General features: G+C 37.9%; 1 protein-coding gene and 1 long non-coding RNA gene across 2 annotated transcripts; both read right to left on the reverse strand.

Moving 5' to 3' along the window:
* Positions 1-7,632: 7,632 nt before the first annotated feature.
* RLP4 (receptor like protein 4) lies at positions 7,633-16,644 on the reverse strand. The gene is made up of 9 exons (XM_008791530.5): positions 16,095-16,644; positions 14,247-15,302; positions 13,038-13,185; positions 11,715-11,786; positions 11,148-11,219; positions 9,673-9,744; positions 9,515-9,592; positions 8,065-8,249; positions 7,633-7,974 (listed from the first exon to the last, which is right to left on the reverse strand). Exons 1-9 carry the CDS (start codon positions 16,183-16,185, stop codon positions 7,850-7,852), a joined length of 1,899 nt encoding a protein of 632 aa, XP_008789752.3. The 5' UTR covers positions 16,186-16,644; the 3' UTR covers positions 7,633-7,849.
* Positions 16,645-17,924: 1,280 nt separating this feature from the next.
* On the reverse strand, positions 17,925-19,753 carry LOC103707149 (uncharacterized). Its single transcript, XR_604095.5, has 3 exons — positions 19,612-19,753; positions 18,984-19,089; positions 17,925-18,050 (listed from the first exon to the last, which is right to left on the reverse strand). It is a non-coding gene; the product is annotated as an uncharacterized LOC103707149 (long non-coding RNA).
* Between the last annotated feature and the right edge of the window lie 4,838 nt (positions 19,754-24,591).

Below are 24,591 nucleotides of genomic sequence, written 5' to 3' on the forward strand. Positions count from 1 at the left end.
GACGATGCGAACACTGGCATCACATTCATTGATGGTCTTGAAGCCATTCATAATAAGCTCCTGCTTGAGGGTGATGACCATGTTGCACTTGAACACAATTGAGAGAGACTTACCTTGGAGAAATTATTGGTTGGACCAAATCCACTAGCTTAACGGTGGACTAGTCCAACCACGAACCAACACACACAAAGACAGATAAAAAAGAAACATGATGGAAAAGGAAGCAATATAAGTGTGTTTGTGCATGATGGTTCGTGGTTGGATTGGTCCACCAGTAGATCTGGTCCAGCTAAAAATTTCACGTTATCTTTGGATCGCCGCATGGTAGTGTTAGAAGTATGCCCTAGAAGCCAATTTGGCAGACGCATCATTTTGTCCTGGGACATAAATTTGTACTTGACCTAATTATGAATTTATTAAGTTGGGCATTCTTTTCATTCATGTTTTTATGTGTCTATGAATCATCCAAGGAATTAATAAGATGATGACGCATATTCTCAAGAGTTGAGAATTTGAGACATGTGTCATTGGTGATTATTTTCAGAATTGCTCATGATCGATGGATCATCACGAGGATGGTGATCGATCCGCTGAGATTAGTGTACAGATCACTTTCTTTGATGGACGAGTCTTGAATCCATAGTGTGGGGACACTGAAATGATTGTGCAAGTGCTTGTTAGAGAACAAGGATACTGAGCGTGACCATAGCAAGTAGTCACTTAGATGTTTATCCACTCATCAGTGACTTACTTGATGCTACAGTTGTATGACTGGTCCATTGATCTGCGATGCCTCGGCTATTCACGGTGAGGTTGCTATAGTGTGACGAGCACATAAACATAGGCCCTATCCATTTGGGTCCTTGTGGTACAGATTGGCTATAGTAGGTTCATTGTAGGAGTAGAGGTGCATCTAGATGGAAACTATCAGCCTTGATAGATTAGGAGAGATCCTATGTGATTTATGAGACTGAGTTCGTAAATTACTAACTAATGTAGTTTTTGGAAAAGAGTTTTCTAATCTCGAACTAGAGTCGAATAAATCTTGACATATGACAGATGATGGGGTTTGACGAGTTATCCATGACCTCCATCCTGTCGGAATCCATGATAGAGGAACTGTATCATACGCTAACTGCACCTAGAGATTCATCTATTATGTTCTGCTAGATTGCCACTACATACTGCTAGGTATCACTAGTAAATTATGAGATTCAAAGGCATTCACTTGATGATCAGTGAACCCGAATGAAAAGAGTTGGAATTGTTCCAACCCATTGAAAGAAGTTTCAAAGATATTGTGATAGGGATCACAATATATCTCACTACCAGACAGAATAGAACCTATGGGGTCACACACAATAGAGGATTTGATCGATCTAATGGTTGAATTGTGATTTGGAATCACAATAGATTAAAATCATCAATTTGATTGTGGTTTAACCCACTAAGAGTTAGTGAGTTGAAGACAGAATTAATTGTAATTGGATTGCAATTTGATTGAATCAATTGGACTTAATTAATTAGGCTCAATCTTATTCGATAAGGTTCAAAAGTTCTACTTGAAGTAGAACTCCTAGAGTTCTAATTAGATTAGGACTTCAAATTATTAGAGTCCTACTTGGAGTAGGATTCCTAAAGTCCTAATTGGATTAGGACTAAAATTATATGAGTCCTAATTGGATTAGAACTCCTAGAGTCCTAATTAATTATTGGTCTAATAGATGAAGATGACTTCTTGAAGAGTTCAATTGAGTCATGATCCAATTGGGTCCTAATTAGATTAGGACTTCAAGAGTCATAATTGATTTAATCTTATAGATAAGGATCTTTAATCAAATAGGAAGACTAACTGGGTCCTAATTAGATTAAGATTCCATAAACCAAGGGCCACCTAAATCCTAATTTGATTAGGATTAGAAGGGAGGGGCAAGAGCCCCTCCTTTCCTTGGATACTCCCGGGATCGGCGTCCCGGTTGGCTGGGGCGCGAGACCCATTTTGACGTGGCTCCTCCTATATATATGAGGAGGAGGCCATGCCTAGGGAAAGCATAAGAAAAAGGAGAAGGGGGCCGGCCCCCCTCTCCCCTTCTTCCTTCCATGGCATGCAAAGGAAAAAAGGCAGCAAGGCTCTCTCTTCCTTCTTCCATCCGCAAGACAAGAAGAAAACATAGAGAGGAAGGTGTTCCCCTCTTCCCTCCTTCTTCTTCCCTGGTAAAGGAAAGAAAAGAAAGTATTTCTTCTTTCTCCTTAGAGGAGTTCCAACCATCAAAAGAGATCTCTACAAGGGAGCTAGCACCCCGGTGAGATCACAACCTTGATTGATTCAGATCTTCGTGTGGATACCCATAGAGGCCGGATATTTGTATGGTTTCAAGCGAACCCGATCTCCACAATCATTAGATAGCGGTGAAGATCTACCCGCTCAAAGGTAAAGATTTGATCTTTACAATTTTTAATTGTAGATCTGAAATAATCAAGATTTAATTTAATCTATTCTTTAGATTTCATAATTTTTTGAGTTAGAGAACTCAAAATTTTTTTGAAATCTACATTCCCTAGGACATCCATGCGATGAACGACCCCATGCATATATTTCCGCTGCGATCGTCGTAACGCGTGCGGGGGTAACGCAACAGGTAGAGGGTCCCAAGGCAGGGATATGGGGTTCATCATTCTTTGGATTGGTGACCATGTAATAGCACCAGTTCTAGAAAAGATGGATAGTCACATGCAGATTGCTTGCAAATTTCGATATATCAAACACATGGTGGTTGTGCCCCTTATTAGTGTTTATGGAGGCAAGAATCAATGATAAGCATTTTAAACCATTGGAATAAACTTTACGACGAGATTTAAGTGGTATAGGCTAGATTAAATGACAAGCTATAGTTTCATTGCTGACAATAAACTTCATCAAGACTTACTTGTCCGCTCTAATAATATCATGATAACACATAAGCACAGGCTACAAGCAACCACCTGAATTGTATCATTTCCGAGTGCGTAGCGCTTGTATTATAGTAGATAGGCTACCAACTTTCAACCTTCGAGTTGCATCAAACACATGCTGTGCATCAAAGGTAGCAATGTTGATTCGGTGGTGTAGATTTAGTTGCTCCGCTGATAGACTTTTATAGAAATAAAAATAGTCAATTTCCACAATCATGAATGACTCCATTATCTCACTTGATTTGGCTTGAGCATCCAAGAAGATTTAGGCCCCGTTTGGGGGAGCTCTTGGAGGGCCAAAAAGCACTTCTGGCCCTCCAAAAGTACTTTTTTAGATTAAAAATGATATTTGGTAAAAAAATTGGAAAGCTGTTTTAGCTTTTTTGGAAAGCTGAAGACAGCTTTTGAGGAGAAGCTCTAATTTGGAACTTCCCGAAAAAACTATTTTTAGCTTTGTTGGAAAGCTATATTTTTGACAAAAATACCCTCCATTTAAAAGTTCCTTGTTTCCTACCACGCCGCCTCTTCCTCTCCTACCCATCCCCCTCCCTCCGCCTCTTCTCCCTCCTCTGCCGCTCCCTCTCCCCCGTCGCCGCCCCTAACGTCCTCCGCCTCTTCTCCTTCCGCCACCGCCCCCGACACCCTCCGCCTCTTCTCCCTCCTACTCTGCGGCTTCCTCTCCCCTGCCGCCGCCCCCAACGCCCGCTTCCTCTTCTCCCTCCTCCTCCATCGCTCCCTCGCCCCCGCCGCTGCCCCTAACGCCCTCCGCCTCTTCTCCCTCCTCCTCCTCCGCTGCATCTCCCCCAACTGCGTCTCCCCCGACCGCATCTCCCTCCAGCTTTGCCGCCCACCCTCCCGTCATCGCGCCGCCGGGAACTTGATCGCCTCTTCCATGACTACGCGGGAGAAGTGAGGCAAGGAAGGAAGAAGGGAGACGGGAAGAGAAGAAATAAAGAAGCTTCGGGAAATAAGAAGAAGAAAGAAGAGAAGGAAAGGAAAAGAAAAGAAAAGGAAGAAAAGAAAAAAAAGAAAAGAAGAAAAAAATAAAAATAAATATTTGTAATTGTTTAACTAATTTTATCATCTAAGAAATTTAATAGAGAGATAAATGGCCATGGTGAAAAATTAATTTACGCTAATAATTAAAATATTTTACACTTTTATTATTGTATTATACTATAAATATAAGTAAATAGAAAGAAGAAAAGAAAAAAAAGAGAAGAAAAAATAGGAAAAAAAATAAATAAGTAAGTAAATAAATAAATAAATGCATAAATAAATATGTATATAAATGAACGAATAAATAAATAAATAAGATAATAAATAAATATATTTCAATGAAATAAAATAATAAATAAATAAAAATATTAATAATTATTTAACTAGTTTTATCATCTAGCTAGAAAATTTATTAGAGAGATAAATGATCATTAGAAGGATGAAAAATTAATTTACACTAATAATCATAATATTTTATATATTTATTATTGTATTATACTATAAATATAATATTATATTCATTATATCATAATACATTGATATGTTATATTAAATAATTTAATATTATATTAAATTATTATCCTATAGTATACAATGTTATAGTATTATATTATAATAATATTATATTAAATTATATTAATATTATACTATATCATATATTTATATATTAATACATAATATATTTTATTATGCTCTATTGTATAATATTAGTAATGTACTTTATGGTCATTTTGTCATACAAAAGTACTTTCTCAGTTTGTTTACTGAACACATATTAAAGCATCACAACACTTTAGAAATGTGGTTACCAAACAGCAAATAACTTTTTATAAAAGCTCTACTTCAGACAACTCTACTTCCAACAGCTCTACTTTCAAAAGCTCTACTGCCAACAGCTCTCCCTAATAGGGCTTGGGGAAGCTTTTGGAGGGCCAAAAAGTACGTTTTGGCCCTCCAAAAGTACTTTTAGATAAAAAATGGTATTTGGTAAAAATTTCGGAAAGTTGTATCAGCTTTTTCGAAAAGCTGAAAATAGCTTTTGGGGAGAAGCTCCAATTTGGAGCTTTCCGAAAAAGCTGTTTTTAGCTTTGTCGGAAAGCTGTATTTTTGACAAAAATACCCTCCATTTAAAAATCCCCCTTTTCCTCCCACGCCGCCGCCTCCTCTCCCACCCATCCCCCTCTTTAGTGCCACCCTCTCCCTCTCCACGGCCGCACCCCCCCTCTTCAGTGCCACCCTCTCCCTCTCCACAGCCGCACCCACCCCCACCCCCCCCCCCCCCCCCCGCGCGACGCCCTCCGCCTCTTCCCCCTCCTCTACCACTCCCTCTCCCCCGCTGCTGCCCCTGACGCCCTTCGCCTCTTCTCCCTCCGCCGCCACCCCCGACGCCCTCCGCCTCTTCTCTCTCCTTCTCTGCCCCTCCCTCTCCCCCGCCGCCGCCCCCAACGCCCTTTTCCTCTTCTCCCTCCTCCGCCGCTCCCTCTCCCCCGACACCCTCCGCCTCTTCTCCCTCCTCTGCCGCTGCATCTCCCCCGACTGCGTCTCCCTCCAGCTTCGCCGCCCACCCTCCCGTCATCGCGCCACTAGGAGCTTGATCGCCCCTTCCATAACCGCGCGGGAGAAGTGAGGCAAGGGAGGAAGAAGGGAGAGGGGAAGAGAAGAAAGAAAGAAGCAAAGAGAGGAGAAGCTTCAGGAAGGAAGAAGAAGAAAGAAGAGAAGGAAAAGAAAAGAAAAATAAAAAAAAGAAAAGAAGAAAAGAAAAGAAAAAGAATAAATAGAGAAGAATAAATAAATAAATAAAAATAAATATTCGTAATTGTTTAACTAATTTTACCATCTAAGAAATTTGTTAGAGAGATAAATGGTCATGGCAAAAAATTAATTTATGCTAATAATTAATATATTTTTTACACTTTTATTATTGTATTATACTATAAATATAAGTAAATCGAAAGAAGAAAAGAAAAGAAAAAAAAGAGAAAAAAAGAAAAAGAAAGAAAGAAAAGAAAAGAAAAAAAATTAATAAGTAAATAAATAAATAAATAAATAAATATGTATATAAATGAACGAATAAATAAATAAATAAGATAATAAATAAATATATTTCAATGAAATAAAATAATAAATAAATAAATAAAAATATTAGTAATTATTTAACCAGTTTTATCATCTGGCTAGAAAATTTGTTAGAGAGATAAATGGTCATTAAAAGGGTGAAAAATTATAATCATAATATTTTATATATTTATTATTGTATTATACTATAAATATAATATAATATTATGTTATATCATAATACATTGATATGTTATATTAAATAATTTAATATTATATTAAATTATTATCCTATAGTATACAATATTAGAGTATTATATTATAATAATATTATATTACATTACATTAATATTATACTATATCATATATTTATGTATTAATACATAATCTATTTTATTATGCTCTGTTGTATAATACTAATAATCTTCTTTATGGTCATTTTGTCATACAAAAATACTTTCTCAGTTTGTTTACCAAACACATATTAAATCACCACAGTACTTTATAAATATAGTTACCAAAAAGCAAACAGCTTTTTATAAAAACTCTACTTCAGGCAACTCTATTTTCAACAGCTCTACTTTCAAAAGCTCTATTGCCAATAACCCCTCCTAACAGGATCTTAGCAACTTATAGAGTGGTAAAAACTTGACGCACTTGCGAGCTGTGGTGAAAGAGGCTTTCTTCGAACTCGAATACAACCTTGCATGCAATTCCATAGAGACAGTACCCTAACAAACAGCCTTTTAGTACTTCCACAAAAAAAAAAAAAAGAGAGAACAGCCACGGATGTATTAGCCTATGTTGTGATTTGTCACCTCAGTTTGTACGGTATATGTAGAGCAAGTTGTAACCAATTGCGCGGCATTCAAACCTGCTGCATGGGAGGTGGAGATGAAGGGATGTTTGGTACCTGGGTGATGTTGAGAAGGAGCTTTGCAGGGGGTTGAGAGAGATGTGGAGGAGACACACTGGAGTAGCAGTTACAGTTGATTTTGATGGAGGCGAATGTGCTGAAAGGGTAATGAGAGAAAATGAAGTGAGAAGGAGGGATAGGGATGTGGATGGTGCATTTGATCTACTAACTGGACAAGATGGTGTATGAGAGGTATTTTAGTCAAATACAATGAAATGATTAAGATCACAACTATGCCGAACCAAATTGGTCACCTTGTCTAATATGCAGAGAGATTTTAAATCAATCTTTATATACCAATTTAAAGATACAAATAGCCAAGTTAGTAAAGTACAGAGCCCTGCATCTGATCCTGCTCATGCATCCCAATTCTCCAAATACGCACAGAACTGTGATGCCAGAGAACCAGAAGTATATGCACAGTTACATTAGCTCATTTTACAAAAGCTGCGCTATAATTCATCATCACACAGAAATTTGCACTGCTATGGAGGTCAGAGAAAGAGGTAGGAATTGGTTAATTCAATTTAGCCCTTATAATGGGTCTAACAGTAGATACTGAATCAATAAACAGAAAAAAAAGCCTTAGTGCAGTATTTCCAAGTGTGGCTGGGAGAAACGTAAATGTAACCATGCCATAGAAAAGGGGAATAGAGTACATACATGGACCTCTTATTTGCAATTTGCTTTACCAAGATTCTGCTGACTGATTTCTTCGATTCAATCTATGGCAAGTTATAATTTAAAATAAATAAGTCTACAACATGATCTTTTAGCTTCACACCTTCCAAAAAGGGAAAAGGAACAAGAGCTGCAATATACTGCAGCATGAGAATCCATTTTCCCAGGTTGAACACATGCACTACACAATAAAGGGAAGAAAAAAAAAACAGTGAAGGAATCAATATAAACAAGAAATCCAGTGAATCAAGAGAGTAAATGCGGCCCGCTCTCAGGGTGATTTCGAGACTGGTCATGCACACGTTGATGCTTGGCCATTTGCACATCACGCGTGAAGTGAGTTCTTGCTTTTGCATATGGAGCTTCCCTTGCTGCAGGACAGGGAGACCATTTTGAGTACTAGTGTAACAAAGAAGGCATGTAATCTCTCTTCTATGAATCTGTGTGTCCTAGCTTCTTACCAGCAGCAATCTTCTGAGCTCGAAGGATATTCTGCCTCCTTTTCCACCAGCATGCAAGACAGACAAGTAGTACTAAAAATGCAACCAAAGCCCCAAATGCAATGCCAACCTTAGCAGCGACCGACATATGGGGTCCACATGTCGGTAGCCCAGGAATTCCACATAGACCTGCATTACCAGTAAAGCTGCACAAGCCACATAAAACATCCTGATTGCGCAGAGAATACCATTTCCACATTGAAGAACAAAACACCAGCATAAAGAATAGAAGCATTAATTAAGGAAAACAAGCACACAATTTTATGGGAACAATTTTAGTACTAGATCCAAGTAATCAAAATAGAACAAAATTGGCAGCAGGATAATTAACTACAACGTAATTAAAACTTGAACCGCACATATGGAATACATGCAGTTGTCTAAATCTATCGCAATATATGATATTGGATTATTATGAATGACTCCTTCCAAAGTTTTATAGATCATTCATGAGAGAGAAGCGCTATGATGAAGGGTACTTCTGATGCATTTTTGAGGGATCCAGATTTACAGTTATACATGAACATAGAGGGAGTTACACAGAGATGTCACCTCTCATGGAGGGCATTTGAATCTTGGAGAAATATAAGAGGTTTTTTGAAGGGCTGAATGATAGACAATTGTGATGGAAGAATAAAGGATTTTGAATTTTTGTGACCAATCAGAAGATTATAAAATTTAGGTCCTTGACGATGCGGCGTCCATCTTTGTAAGATTACGATTTTTTATCATAAGCTACTTCTTTCCTGATGCGCTCTCATCAAGGCTCTCTATAATATCTTAGGAGAAAAACCTTAGGGGACTATATTTATATCAAAAGAGGAACCTTGGATATTGCAGTCTTTCATAATTTTTAAATTGGACCACAGGAGAGAGATCACGGCCATCTGCTCACTCTTATATTGATCAATGAGAAGTGATCCAAACTGAACTTGAGGGATCAAGGTCTCTCACGTCTTCAAAGTCACTCAACAGGCAGCATTGAAGTGCATATGGTTGGAAGAACATTAACATAATATTTGGCATATCTACCTGATGTCAATATTCTCAGCTCATCGAAATCTGATCACTAAATAAAGGAAATACAATAACCAATTAAACAAATTCACTTACTACGTAATAATTGTTTTACATAATTGATATCGTTACCATCTGAACAAAAGGTCGTTACTATTTCCGAATCATTACCTTTGCATAAAGAAACTTTTAATAACAACTCAGACTAAGATGAAGAGGGACTAAATAAGTGATTCTCAAGATCAGTCTTTTGGCTCCATATCAATGTGAAGTTGGTTAAAATAATTTTGAGCTACTTTGAAGCACCGTATATATCTACTGTTATATTTAATTGTAGCGTCTCAAACATAACTTAGATGGGCAAAAGCCGATAGCTACTTTCACAACTTCTTACTTGAAACTAGCCCTGTGAAGAGGTCTTCCTCCAAGATCGGCTGGAACTCTTCCTGATAGAAAATTTCCATTGAGATTTCTACAGAACAACTGGTTAGTGCTTCTATTTAATCCAAGACCATGTCCAAAAAAATCAGATTATTAAGCATTTCTCCTTACAGTATTCGTAATGATGTCAGCTGGCCAAGGCTCTCTGGTATTGAGCCATTGAGTTGGTTGTATGAGAGGTCCCTGTAAAGCAATTCTGGACGGTTAATACTTACATATAGGATTTATTTGATGAATAAAGGCTTGGATAGCAATGAAAAAAAAAATCAATAATAAAGGTAAATGAAATGGTTCTGCAACAGGCTCATTCATCCTATAACACAAATTGGATGAATCTAATCTTCTCTTTGTTCAAATAGTTCTATATCAAGACTTAGAGACCATCTAGTTTTGAGGTAATATATAGGAACTTGCGAATTATAAAATTGGTGACCATGCAAAAGTTTGACCTGAGAAATGAATCCACTGGAGTAGTGAGCATGAGATATTCTTAATAAATCAAAGGCAACCCTGAACATCGAGTGACAGACAGGCTTGCATATTTGATCTTGAGTTGATTTGAAGAACATGGCAATTATTGATCTTAGACCGGCAAAATCATATAAGATACCAAAAATTACAACAACAAACCTAGACAAGTCTTCTCATATTTGACAATCATCAAAGGGCTGCATGAGTAATAAGCACTGATTAGCTTTCATTTCAAGATAATGAAGCCATAATCTAGGCTTAGAATTAATGATTTTCGTGAAGGTACACTTCTTTGTTCTTACAATGGTCAAATGACTATCTAGCCATGAAAGTGGCAGAATTTGCTTCTACTAGTAGAACAGTTTGGGGACTTACATGGCTTCATGGAATCCAAGGATTCACTTCTGGCAAGTCAAAGAAGTTTCAAGACTTTAACTGGCTAGCAAAATGAAAAGACTCCGGAACTAATGCTGAGCAGCATTGTCTAACTATTACTATGGCTTATCATTACATAAGTGCTCTTTGTAATATTATAATACAACATATACATGTTTTTGCAAGTTTCTGGTTAACTAGTTCCTTTTTTGAGCAGTTTGATATGTCTGAAGCTAAACCAAAATCAGTGGTTGGTTGAAACCATCCTCTTGCATTTTATAGTCGTTTCCACACTCCTATAATTATTGCATTTGCTGGTAGTTTCTTTTCTAGTATCAGCTTCTGTTCTGTTTTGTTTTACAACTAACTCACAAAAATATTTTGTGTCATAAAAGTCTTCTTCTGTGTTATTAAATTTTCTTTAGAATCCAGGTCTTTAAATTTCTGTACACCTACTTCTTCTGTGTTATTATTCCTTAAAAAGCTTGTGCTGAAAAAAAATTAAAGTGTCCCAAAAAAAACAATGTATCAAGCGAATACCAAAGTTTTCAAAGTTATTCACAATGTAATTTGGCAATCTATGATCAACTCAAACTCAACAGGAAGAAACAAAGCACATATTTCATTAGGATCTAGCATGCATCAGCTCTTCCATCATCAACAATCATTTAACTATTGGTCTATACATAATAGCATCGCAACATGTTAGTCATGACATGCAGTAATATGCATGTACTCACAATACTTCCAACCCAGTAATAGTACCAAGAGAGGACGGAATGCCACCACGGATGCTATTGTCGCTCAAGTTTCTGTTAAGAGAAAAATAGAGAAATAATGTTATAGAAAAATTAATAAAGTCAACTATTGTGATTAAACAAAATTGCATAGACAAGATATTTGTTATACCTTCATGCAAGATTAAGCATTTTCATATTATAATAATTTTGTGAATGTAGGAACCATTTACTAATAAAAGTAACAGCCATAAGACTTATGTATGTTGAAAAATAAATAGTGTAAATATCATTAGCAAGGTTCGCCGAACCGGTACCGAGACCCATATCGGTCAGCGTCCGGTACGGGTCGGTACCAGTTTGAACCAAGTCAAACCGGCGGTCCTGTCCAATTCTGGTCGGTTCTGGCCAGAGCCAATAGGTTTCGGCCCCAGGTTCCGGCCCCTAAGAGGCCGGAACCGTTTTCTACAGCCGAACCGACCCAGTTGCAGGCGGGTTGGCTCGGTTCTGGCTTTCTTTGATCATTAGGCAGGCTTTGTACACTAGAGTGCAACAATCTGAAAAACTCACATGCTTTGTAAATGCTGTAGTTTTGCTATGTCATTCGGCAAGAAACCCTTCAAACCCTGGTTGTCCAGACCTCTGCATATTCAGGAAATAATCTTCATTTACTCAAATGATCAAACAAAAATATGCTGAATATTTGAATATTTAAACCTAAAGTCGTAAAAAAGTATAGACATTGTGCATTAATGTGTATAGCTATATATGTCTGTAGGTGTTTATATGCGTGTGGATTTATATAGAGATAGATACATGTAGGCATGAATGTACCAGCATTTGGTGGCATCTAATCTTCCAATTATCCAAATCAATGAGAAATTTGGGTACCAAATCCGGAGGTCAGTAGTTTGACTCAAAAAATGGAAGTGACAACAACCCAAGATTATTATCTTACATTGATCTAGAAATCAAGGTGCTCCATTTCTCCATATCCTTTTGATTTTTCCTCATTCGACTAATCTAACAACATGTTTTTATTAATTGAAATTATATGCAGAAATTAGGGAAACTACACCATAAGATATCTAGTACCTTCTTCCAAGAGACATGCTAAAATACAAGCTTCCCAGAATATCAACCTAACATATACCACATCAACAATGTTATGAAGAACCTTTCTAGCATTGAAGCACATCCCTAGTGTTGACCACTACACACCTCATAAGCCTAGACCTATTCTGGAGAGAGATAAAAATTAAGTTAATTGCAATAATGCAGACACCTTAGCATGGATGTTTGCTTGAGGTTCTGATGCTCACTTCTACAAATACACAATCTAATCTTAATCATATAATCAGCTGATGGGATAATGGCCAACCTGACCTAGCCAACCATCAGACTCCTCCCTGTTGAATTAGTTACATGGCTGGCAGGTGATGCATACAGTGTATACATGCACAGCCCTGAGCATAAAATGCAAGCATGCAATGACCAAATAAATAACCATTAAGCTTTAGTGTGGTGTCTTGCGAAGAGGACCTGCCATTTACAATTGAATGGAAATGGCTCCGTGCCTCAACAACTAAATTGATTCCCATGCTTGCTCCTAAAGTTTCCAATAGTAGATAAACGAGCTCTAATTTGTCAGTTACTAAACAATAAATTTTAAAAGATATATTTGATACTTTTTGATGCACTTCAAAATATGGTTCATTTCTGGAAAATAGAACATTTGTTCCATGGTTCAAAATCTTGTTTAGCTTTAAGATTTTGGCTAGCAAACTAGTATGTGTAGCCCTGTTGACCCTGTCAACACTGCTTTTTACCATAAGAAAAGACAAGGAGCAATATCTAGTTGCACTAAATAATTTTTTAAGGTTGAGAAATTACAGCCCATCTATGACCCATTGGCCAGTTTTACTGTCAAATTGGCAGTCCACTCCGCTCCAAGGATGCTGTTGGGGAACACATGGGTCACCATTCCAGCCAAAACGAAGCGGAAGCCCCAGTGAACTCTTCAAATTTTGCAAAGCTCTAACTATGGAAGGCCATGTTGGAATGAATTAGACACAATTTAACAAAATAATGAATCATATAAAGACTAAAAGAGCATCAAATATGAACTAAACAACAAAAATAAGAAGTCACCTAAATAACATTTTTTGTTCACCTTCACTAATCCAAAAAAGAAGGAACTATTAGCTTCAGCCAACAAATAATCAATAAAATGAATCAAGGTATATAACAAACTCTTGTGAAGGTATTTTCTCTGCCGCTACTTTTTCAGCATAGTAATCAGCAATTGTGACAGGACCATGTAAAACTGAATAAGTAACCATGCATTACATTCACTTAATATGATAATGGGCAGCTGATGTTGGCAATGCCTCCAACAGTTAGCAACAATAGGAAAAGGAGAAAACCAGCCAATAGCAGTTCAGTGTGAGTGCACTTACAGGCTTTCTACTTTATATAAAATAAGCAAGCAAGCATATTAAATCTAACCTGATAAAGCATTCAATTTACATTGCCCAAAGGACCCCCAAATCTTCCTGACTTGTATTCATCCTAATGGTCTGCGGCCTTTTGTTTTGCAATGGCATATTTTGACAAGTTTCTAGCACACCATATTATTGTGAATTTAGGATAACATCTGAAAAGTATGGGATCAGAATCCTATCTGAGATGGTTTCTTTCCATAATTTTCCTACGTAAGTCCTTAAACATTTATGCCTATTTGTTGATTAGCCCACACATTAGGATGGAAACAGAATCACAAGTCCATCTCAAATCTCAGTCCAAGCAAAGGCCAATGACCTTTGCATTCTTATTAACAGTCACAAAAAAAGTAACCTCATGGATACATGAAGAAAATGTAGAACTGAATTGAAAGAAAACAAAATGACAAAAAGTAACCCTGCATAACTTTTAGGTCAGAATTGCATGTCAAAAAAAAATCCAAAATATTAGGCATGATGAGATGTTCATGCACTAAATTTTCATTTATAAGAATCATATCTTCATGTGGGAGGCAATGCATAAAATTTGTCAAGTCAATGAGATAAAAGTGCTAATCTTTCACAAATGTTGCACACCTACCTTCTTGTGCTGCAGTTTTGTGCTCTGCTGCAATGATCTCAAAGACCTCAATTGCATTGATGATGGCATGACTTCCATTTATAGGGCGCAAGCTTATTGTTAGCGTCCTCCCATTCACAGCAACAGTTCTATTCAGCACGAGAGCTGTATAAGGTTCCCCAGTCATGCGAATGATGTCAATATTTTCAAAGGCAACATCACCATTTACCAGTACATCAAAGACCCTCTCTCCAGTGTTTTTTATTCTGGAATCAATTTCAGCAAAGTGAAGCCATATTGAATAATTTTTGTTGGGATCCACCTCCATTTGAAATGATAAATCAGGCTGTCTATCAGTGCTCACAATTGCTGACTGATAAATCTTTTCTGGGTAGAAGTTCGGTGAAATTGATGCTTGGGCAATTTTATCTTCTGTCGAAATAGACTTATCAGATCCTGCAGCAAAAGTTGACGTTCCTAACCAAAATCTATCACCACCCCAATGATTGCCATTATAATCTTCATCAAATGCTGGCTTCCCTGAACCACAAGTCAATCTTTTAGCTGTTCTAAGTACTGTATCCTTACCCCATAATGGACCAAAATAATATGCCCTGTCATCAACTTGAATTATTTCAATTGAAAGGATAGATGGATCTCCATGACCAGTGCTATGGAGACAAGCAGACACGGATGTATCTGGAACAAAAACTAGAGCTTCAACAAATGACTGGTCATCCTTTTTGCTCCAGCCTGACCTCAGAGAATAAATTTGGGTTCCATCAACTGATATATCAAAAAGAGGCTCACTCTCAAGATTAGGATCTTTAACAAGAGCAAAGAAAAATCTCACTGCATAGTGTCCACGAGGAATACGGTTGATGTTATAGCAATTCTCAGGACCATCAGAGAGAGGAAAATATCTGAGCGTTGTAAGTGGAGGGACGATGGAAAGCAGACTTGTTGCATTTGCCAGTCTTCCGCCAGTATAACCAAAGTCTCTATACCATAAGGCATTTGTAGGCTGTGTTCGAACATTCTCACGAGCCCCACAGCTTATGCGGATCGCAAATGGCTCTGCAAAGAAAACACACTGAGTCCTGAGTCCAATCGAGGACGAAATACATATAACCGTTCAACTCTTACTAGCATTCCTTTCGTGACAACTTCCTCATACTAAATATAATAAAAACAATTTTATCGACTTGTTAATATGCTCAAAAGCTGATTGAACTTTTGCAACATCAACGAAAACAACCAGAAGACGATACTTGTTCCAATGAACTTGGAGTAGCCGTAGTAATAGTAGCAGCTAGTTAAGAGAAACACATCTATAGTCACAAAATCATAAAAAAATACACATAAGATTTAAAACATGTAAGATGGTGATATCCAGATACCTATTTTTTAAAAATGAAATAAAGAATTGTACACGGCCAACCTACTCAATCTGGCAAGAGTCGATTGGCCAAGAGACCACCACTTCTCGTCATGCGGCCTTGGACCTATCTTATTTAGTACGTATTCTCGGTTCCCCTTCAATTAGCTACATTCCAGCGCGTTCCGATTTCTATGCAACAGTCTTCGCTAGAGATCCGGTGAAATTACACAACACCACATCTAGGCGGCGTGATTCTATCTAAGACAGAACCAGTTCTAGAAATGCCTTCTACGGGGATTAATTCTAACAGCAGGAGGAGGCATGACATGAAAAAATAATTCGGGACACAACCAAGAAGAAGGGACACAACCAAGCAGCAATTTTTGGCATAATTTTCCGTTCAGGTTTAAATGTAGAAAGTCGCAAGCATCCATCTCTTCTACTTCTTCTGTACAAGAAACTACGAAGCAACGGGAAGTAAGGTTTACCTTTTTTGGTGGTGGCTGTCGAAACGCCAAGATCAGTGGCCAATAGAGCGATGTGGAGCAGAAGCAGATGGAGAATGGGGGATCCGAGCATTTTGCTGCTCCCCTCTCTCTCTCTTGGCCCTCCCAACTCCTCTTTTTTCCCTCTCTCTTTAAGCAGAGATAAACCCTAGCTATCTCCCTTCTCTCTCTCTCGGGGTTCCTCTGGGTATTTATTTCCCCACATGAGATGAGCGACGGGATGCTTGAGATCGGTTTAGGAGTGAATCAGTTGCCGTGATGCCAGTTACGACGAGAGAGAGAGAGAGAGAGAGAGAGAGAGAGATCATTATATAATAGTTAAGAGTGATCAAAGCCGCTCTCAGGAGCAGCAGCAGTTCACATGTCGAGTAGTTTAAACTAGATTCCCAGGACTTAAAAAGAGAAATAATTACATATCTGGAGTCCAGCGAGTCTGAAAGCAAGTGGGATGGGATGGAGAGAGAGAAAGAGAGGGAGGTTGGTGGACCGAAGGCATCACCAATCGCGGGGCAAATTGTCGGTAGAACGAAGTGACGTAAATGCGCTCAGCTGATACGGTATTAAAGTAGTAGGAAGGGCGTTGAAATGAAGGGGAGACCAATTAGTTACCTCCCTCTATCGCGGCGGGTTGACTGGAGAGAGCCCATGAAGAGACGGGAAAACTTGGTCGTGCTTCCACGCATCCGTGGAGGTGGAGTTGACCATGGATCAAGCAAGATCTAAGATTTTAGATCTAGAACTTTCCTTTTTGCAAGTATAGAATTTTCTGCGCCGTACTTGTTGCCTGTATATGGAAATCTTATTAACCCAGGAAAAAAGGAAAATCTTGCCAGCTATATCATTCAACGTATTTATTTCGTGGCCCTCTTCCTTTCCCTTACCGCACCTCCTCCCTTTCTTGCAAAAAAAAAAGAAGGGAAAAGATAAGGAAAAAGAAAAGAGACACTTCATCTCAGACTATAAGCATCAAGCTCAATCAGCTTCCTCACTATAATACATTTTATTGACATAATAAAATGCTGAAACATTTAAGCATATGAAAGAAAAATGGTCTCTACCTTTTCATAGAATAAGGGATTATGCAAGAAACTATATGACAAATATCTCCGACCATCTACCGTATCCTAATTTTAATATAAATTCTAATCTGGTCTAACCTAAAATTATATAAAGCAGTTAAATTCCTCAACTTTTCAAGTTCTGCAGTAACCCCACTAAGATGTTTGCCTCAAACCATTATGAACTTCTATAAGAAAAATAACAGGATTCCGACCACTGCTAGAAGTTGAGAACAAGAAGTCCAAGGTGAAAAATCTGCTAAAATGTGATTTTTATAATTCTACGTATAATAAGTGTCTCATGCCCCTCCAAGTCTAAATTCATTCCAATTTGTTTGTCATAGAAAAACATAAAAATTTATTCAGATCAAGAATGTAATGTAATAGATAAATTCAAAATAATTCCATGAAGAAAATCTAATCTATTCTTAAATCATAAAACTTGCATTTGAAATTTTTAGCAGCCACGTGCATTCTAACTAGTCAATTTCCACATCCAGTTTTTCAAAAAATTGTAGAATTAAATTGCTCATCTCGACTAACTTTGCCATTCTCCCAAACCTAAATTTCCTCGAAGTTTGTCGCAAGGTATGTTCTCTCTGTCACGCCCTGAACCCAGCACCCGGGTCCGGTACGCGACCGGCCGCATGAGCTCTAAAACAATTCCCTAAAGATCATGCAAGGCCTAAGATGAACAAAAATCTAATAAATCCATAATTAATTAATCAATTCAAATAGACAAATCCAACATGTCAAATTGGTTCAATTACAAAATCTTCAAATACTCATCATCATCAAAGAAAGATAAACTAACTAGCTAGCTAATAACTCTGAAACTCATGCTCTGCACCCAACCCATCCATGCAAGCATCCTGCAACTCTGAAAGGAGAAAGAGGAAATGGGGTAAGCTTTATAGCCCAGTAAGAATCCCTGCACATCCATACCAACACAATAGTAATATGAATTTGAAAACCGCGATGAATCGATGGACATTTCATGAAACCACAAACTGGCTATTAAAAGACTCAAATAATCAATATAAGTATGTACGTCCAACGTCAATGAAAGTCCAGCCATACAAGCATGATATAGCATATGATAGCTCATAAATATTCATTACTATGTTCCATGCTTTTTCTTTCCATTCTATATTAACTTGATCCAGATTAATTATCTTTTCGACTTTGGGCCAAATTCCAGTCACGTTTCCAGCCCGTGACGGGGCAAACCAATATTGTCACACTTAGAGCCTGTGACGGGCAAACCAACATTGTCACACTTAGAGCCAGTGACGGGCAAACCAATATTGTCACACTTAGAGCTTGTGACGGGCAAACCAACATTGTCACACTTAGAGCTAGTGACGGGCAAACCAACATTGTCATACTTAGAACCTGTGACGGGCAAACCAACATTGTCACACTTAGAGCCTGTGACGGGTAAACCAAATATAACGAGACGGCCTAAAGTAAATATTCATTTAATCAATTTCACATCCACACATTAATTCTTTTTTTTTTTATTCACAGCTATAGACTAATCCGGTCACGTTTCCAACTCGTGACGGAGCAACCAATAATAACAAGGTTACTCCATAGCACCACATCCATAAATTCAATCATGCAGGTGTAGGCTATGCACATGCATATATCATAATATTAATCACAAGCCAACACGATCAAAAGATAATTTAATATAAAACTATTTTAATTTGTCTGGATCATAACATATTAATTTGGAACATAGTATATCATACATATATAAGTATAAAAATATTTATATCATGTAGGATTGGCGTACAAGGATTCTTACCCTTTGTTGAAAATTCAGACAAACGAGTCACCCGCTTTCACGGCGATCTATGAACCGGTATGCGTAAATTCCTACTCAACGTCCTCTTATCCAACAGATTGTTCCCCTACAGAACCAAATTAATATTAAAAATTATCAAAGATATATATTAAAAACCCAAAACTCTATATGGATCCTCTTAAGGGTCCACCAGTATCTAGCACCCCAGGACTAACCAACAGTCCATGATCTCCCTATATTGAACTAGAGAGAAAACAAAGCAATAAAAGAGAGCAACCAGAGAGGGAGAAGAACAAAGAAGAGGTTGTTCTCTCTCTCTCTCTCTCTCTCTCTCTCTCTCTCTTCCCGTCAATAAAATAACCAAGAAGAGAGAGTTGGCTCTCTCTTTCTCTCCCGCTTCCTTCCTCCTTCCCGACGGAAAGGAGAGTGCTCGGCAACAGGTGGCCCATGGCCGGCGACGCCCCCTGGTCGTCGGCCTGTGGCGGTGCCACGCCCGGCGACGGCTGGCCGGAACGGAAGAGGAGAAGGCCGAACACGGCTCGGCTTCTCCATCAATCCGGCGGCTTCCCGGCCATGTTCCAAAGAAGTACTGGCCAAAGACGAAGGAGAAGGGGGAGAGGGTGCTCACCTTGCCTTCGGCGAGATCCTCCCGACCGGATCGACGGCGAACGCTCCGATCCCTCCCGCAGCAAGGTAGAACTCCAATCTCCCTTTTTTTTTTTGTGTGTGTGTGTGGAAGGGCTCTCGGTTGATGCCCTAGGGAGAGGAGGAGATCTCAGCCTGATTTGCTATGGTTTTTATTACCCTAAAACCTCCCTTCCGGTGGATTCGGAAGGAGGGGAGGAATTTTCGAAACAGGGAAGGGAGGGCGTGTCAACCGGGAGACTCCCTCCTCCTTTTTCACGTGTTGGGCCGCCCTTGTTCGGAGGCCGGCCCAACTCAAACTTGGGCCTCTACACTCTATTTTCTTCCGACTGTGGGCTAATACTACAATTAAATTGCAAATTCCTCATACTCTTCTTCATAACTTTTTCTAGTCAACGTTCAGCTTACTCCTTCCTGTTCTACAATCCCCTTTTCACAAAAGAATCCTGCAGTATATTACAAAATTTCTAGATAGGTGCCAATACACTTACACTATGTATGGTTTTGTGGAATGAAAAGAAATCGAGATGGAAATGAAAAGCGGAGAATTGGAATCATAATTTCCCTTCCAACTTTTGGAGATAAAACAAAGGAATACAAGGAACAACAATTCGATTCCAATATTTAATTTAACTAGGTACCCTTCAAAATATAATCAACTTTATATTATTTTTAAATAGCAATTAATTAAATAATAGAAGTAATTTTTACAATGCCGCTATAATTCTTTTGGGGAGCTTCTATTATTTTTGTTTTTTTTCTTTTATTATTATGACATAATCCATACTCGTTATTTTCCCTTTTTTTAATTTTGTATTTATTTAGTCTTATATATATATATATATTTAATACTATTTCTTTATATTTTCAATAATTTACTTTTATTTTATTTATTTTTTAATTTTTACTTACGTAGGATCCATGATTGGATAATGAGGTTCCAATATTGATGATTCAAGTTATTGGATGTAATTTGTTATCCCTAAATTATTTAAATATAAAAAATCATGCAAAAGACTCCTCATCCAATATTAAGGGGAAAAATCCTATATTGTTTCATATTATTTAAGCTATCCCATTTTTCACCACTTAATGCATAAACTAAGAACTTCCTAATCTATATTATTTAGTATCTAAGCAATTTAGAGACGGCAAACATTTGATGGCTTGGATCAATAAATTCAACCTCCATTATCTAATTAAGAACTGACCGAATCTAAATTGAAATCCAATCAACCCAACCCTAGGTGCCCTCCCTCTCTCTCTATATACATTTCACAGCATCCCCATTGCATGGCGAGGAGATATAGCGTGGAAAGGGGAGAGAGGGAGAGAACGGGAGAAGACGACATGGGACCCAATCCTAGAAGGATTTTGGTTTAAAAAACCTCGAGATTTTATAAGAAAAAAATCACCGAGATTAGGCCTGTGACCCGCCTCTTTTTCTCCCGCTCCCACACTTCCTCCCCCATCCGTGCTCTCTTCCCTACCGATGCTGCTGGATCCTGCAATGATGGTGCCAAATAGACCCTAACTATATTCAGGTATTGTTCTCTTTCACGACGCAATTATCCCTAGGAACTATTCTGGTATTTGTATCCAACGGATTCTGTAACTCGGACAACAAATCCAATTGGCACCCCCCCCAACTCAATAATTCCTACCTGCTTTCATATAATCAATCATCCTACCATGAACCCACTCAAAAATCAAAATTAAATTTTTTTAAAAAACGAACTGAATATGCTCTTCACAATAGTTCCAACATGAAAACAGAACACATAAAGAAACAAAGCAAATGGTCTAATACAAGAAACAACTACATTTCCATGAGAAATTGCTGCAAGTTGCCCATACCCCACCAAAATCATCTTACTACTTTACATGGAGCTTTAGAATATCAAATTTATGTTGCACCTGGCCCTTTTTTGATGTCAGGACACATTAAGAGCGTTCTGTAATGTGTACTGAACCTGGCTCTTGAGCTTCTGCTTTTCAAATTGTTTTTGGATTAACAGTCTAAACAATACATAGGAACATAAATGTACAGCAGTGCACCAGGGATGAGACTGCACCAGCATAGAACAGCCTAAAATGATACAGGGTTGCATATATTACATGAACTATGCAAATTGTCTGACTCTGCAGCTATCTACTTTTCTTTTTCTCTGTGTGAGATGGTTCTCCATCCTGGCCAGAAAGATCTAGCAGATGAGAAAAAGAAAAAAAGATGATAAAACAAGATTCTGGCACTCCAATTATTGCCATATGATTTGTTCTGGAGTTCGTAATGTGTTTGATGGCATGTATAAATACAAAGCAGGGTCCAACCTATGCTGGGGGCAGAGAACGCCTGCAAGTCGGGCATTCCATCTTTATATCCATCCATCTTTGTAAGCAACCCGAATGGAAGAAATGATCACAAGGTGTCACCTGCAGGATGAGAGCCTACTAAGCCGAACTTTCTCCAAGAAAACAAGTAAAACTAGCATTTTTGCATGTCCGAGAAATTGAAGGCAAAGAGGTTTCCAAGTACCATGTAATCAGTTGACCGCTGTGCAAGATCGATGGCAGTCATGCAAATGACACAATCAGTAGTTTGAGTTGTATCACCCTCGACATAATTAAAAAAACAGTAATGTACCAGAACTTCATGCTTTTCAGACATTAGACAATACTTATTCGAGTGCATTATTGCAGCAGGCACAAAAACTAGAAAATGTAGTTTATAATTTTCCATCACGGAGCATTTCTACCATATCTGATAACCTTTCAGTCTGTGCATTTGTGTTAAAAAACAGGTTCCTTTTCTCGCGGTCAGTTCTATTATTTGCCATATCAATATCGTCTTAAGTACTACCTAAGTACCTAGTTCTATTGCACTGCAACATAATTGATAAATAATTATATTTCTTTGGCATAAGCCCGTGTATTAGAAAATACAAATCTAACAAAATGACAAGAAAACTCTAACCTGGCGAGGAATAAACCATCGAGAACCAAGGTAATGCTGGAGGAGGAGAATTGATGCTTGCAATCCCAAGAATACTCCCAAAGTTATGCACCAATTCGTGTCAACCTCAATATGCATGAAATTGCCTGGGCAGCCAAGTATGTATAATGGAATTGCAAGCCGAGTGAGAGTCATGCCTAATATATAATGAGGGTGCAGGGGTTTTCTTATATCCTGAATGACATTAATAGTTATCTGGGGTATCCATAAGGAATACATAATGAAAAGAATAGGACGCAAGAAATTGTGCAACTCATACATGATGAGAATGCCCCCTAAAAGAATGCCATCTGCAAAGCACAACAACTTGGTCAGGCATGTATTGACCACAAGCAGGCCTTAACATCTTTACATATAAGAAAATATATGTCTGCTGGAGGAATTATGATAAGTTGAATCAAGTTCACAATTCATGTAAGGATAAGTCATAAACAAAATTATCAAGCCATAAAGACCATGCCATCAATACAATCAAGTAATTACCAATTCAATGCCAGAAAAAAATGGAAATGTCATGTATATGAATAAGAATATATATATATATATATATATATATATATATATATATTTACACACACACACACACACACGTACACACACACAAGTTGAACCGGCGGTTCTGTCCAATTCTGGCTGGTTCTGGCCAGAGCCCATAGGTTTCGGCCCAACCGTTTTCTACCGCCGAACCGACCCAGTTGAAGGCCAGGTCGGCTCGGTTCTGGCTGAACCGGCCAGGTCGGCTCGGTTTGGCTTTCTTTGATCATTAGGCAAGCTTTGTACACTAGAGTGCAACAATCTGAAAAGCTAACATGCTTTGTAAATGCTGCAGTTTTGCTATGTCATTCGGCAAGAAACCCTTCAAACCCTGGTTGTCCAGACCTCTGCATATTCAGAAAATAATCTACATTTACTCAAATGATCAAACAGAAATATGCTGAATATTTGAATATTTAAACCCAAAGTCGTAAAGTATAGACATTGTGCATTAATGTGTATAGCTATATATGTCTGCAGGTGTTTATATGCATGTGGATTTATATAGAAATAGATACATGTAGACATGAATGTACCAGCATTTGATGGCATCTAATCTTCCAATTATCCAAATCAATGAGAAATTTGGGTACCAAATCCGGAGGTCAGTAGTTTGACTCAAAAATTGGAAGTGACAACAACCCAAGATTATATTGATCAATGAGAAGTGATCCAAACTGAACTTGAGGGATCAAGGTCTGTGACGTCTTCAAAGTCACTCAGCAGGCAGCATTGAAGTGCATATGATTGGAAGAACATCAACATAATATTTGGCATGTCTACCTGATGTCAATATTCTCAGCTCATCGAAATCTGATCACTAAATAAAGGAAATACAATAACCAATTAAACAAATTCACTTACTAAGTAACAATTGTTTTACATAATTGATGATCGTTACCATCTGAACAAAAGGTCCTTACTATTTCCGAATCATTACCTTTGCATAAAGAAACTTTTAATAACAACTCAGACTAAGATGAAGAGGGACTAAATAAGTGATTCTCAAGATCAGTCTTTTGGCTCCATATCAATGTGAAGTTGGTTAAAATAATTTTGAGCTACTTTGAAGCACCGCATATAATCTCAATGGAACTCTTCCTGATAGAAAATTTCCATTGAGATTTCTACAGAACAACTGGTTAGTGCTTCTATTCAATCCAAGACCATGTCCAAAAGAATCAGATTATTCAGCATTTCTCCTTACAGTACTCGTAATGATGTCAGCTGGCCAAGGCTCTCTGGTATTGAGCCATTAAGTTGGTTGTATGAGACGTCCCTGTAAAGCAATTCTGGACAGTTAATACTTACATATAAGATTTATTTGATGAATAAAGGCTTGGATAGCAATGAAAAATAAAATCAATAATAAAGGTAAATGAAATGGTTCTGCAACAGGCTCATTCATCCTATAAC

This window comes from Phoenix dactylifera, chromosome 1 (genome assembly GCF_051530095.1).
Source record: "Phoenix dactylifera cultivar Ajwa chromosome 1, Ajwa_hap1_PhDact_Kaust_v1.1, whole genome shotgun sequence".
Taxonomy (NCBI): domain Eukaryota; kingdom Viridiplantae; phylum Streptophyta; class Magnoliopsida; order Arecales; family Arecaceae; genus Phoenix; species Phoenix dactylifera.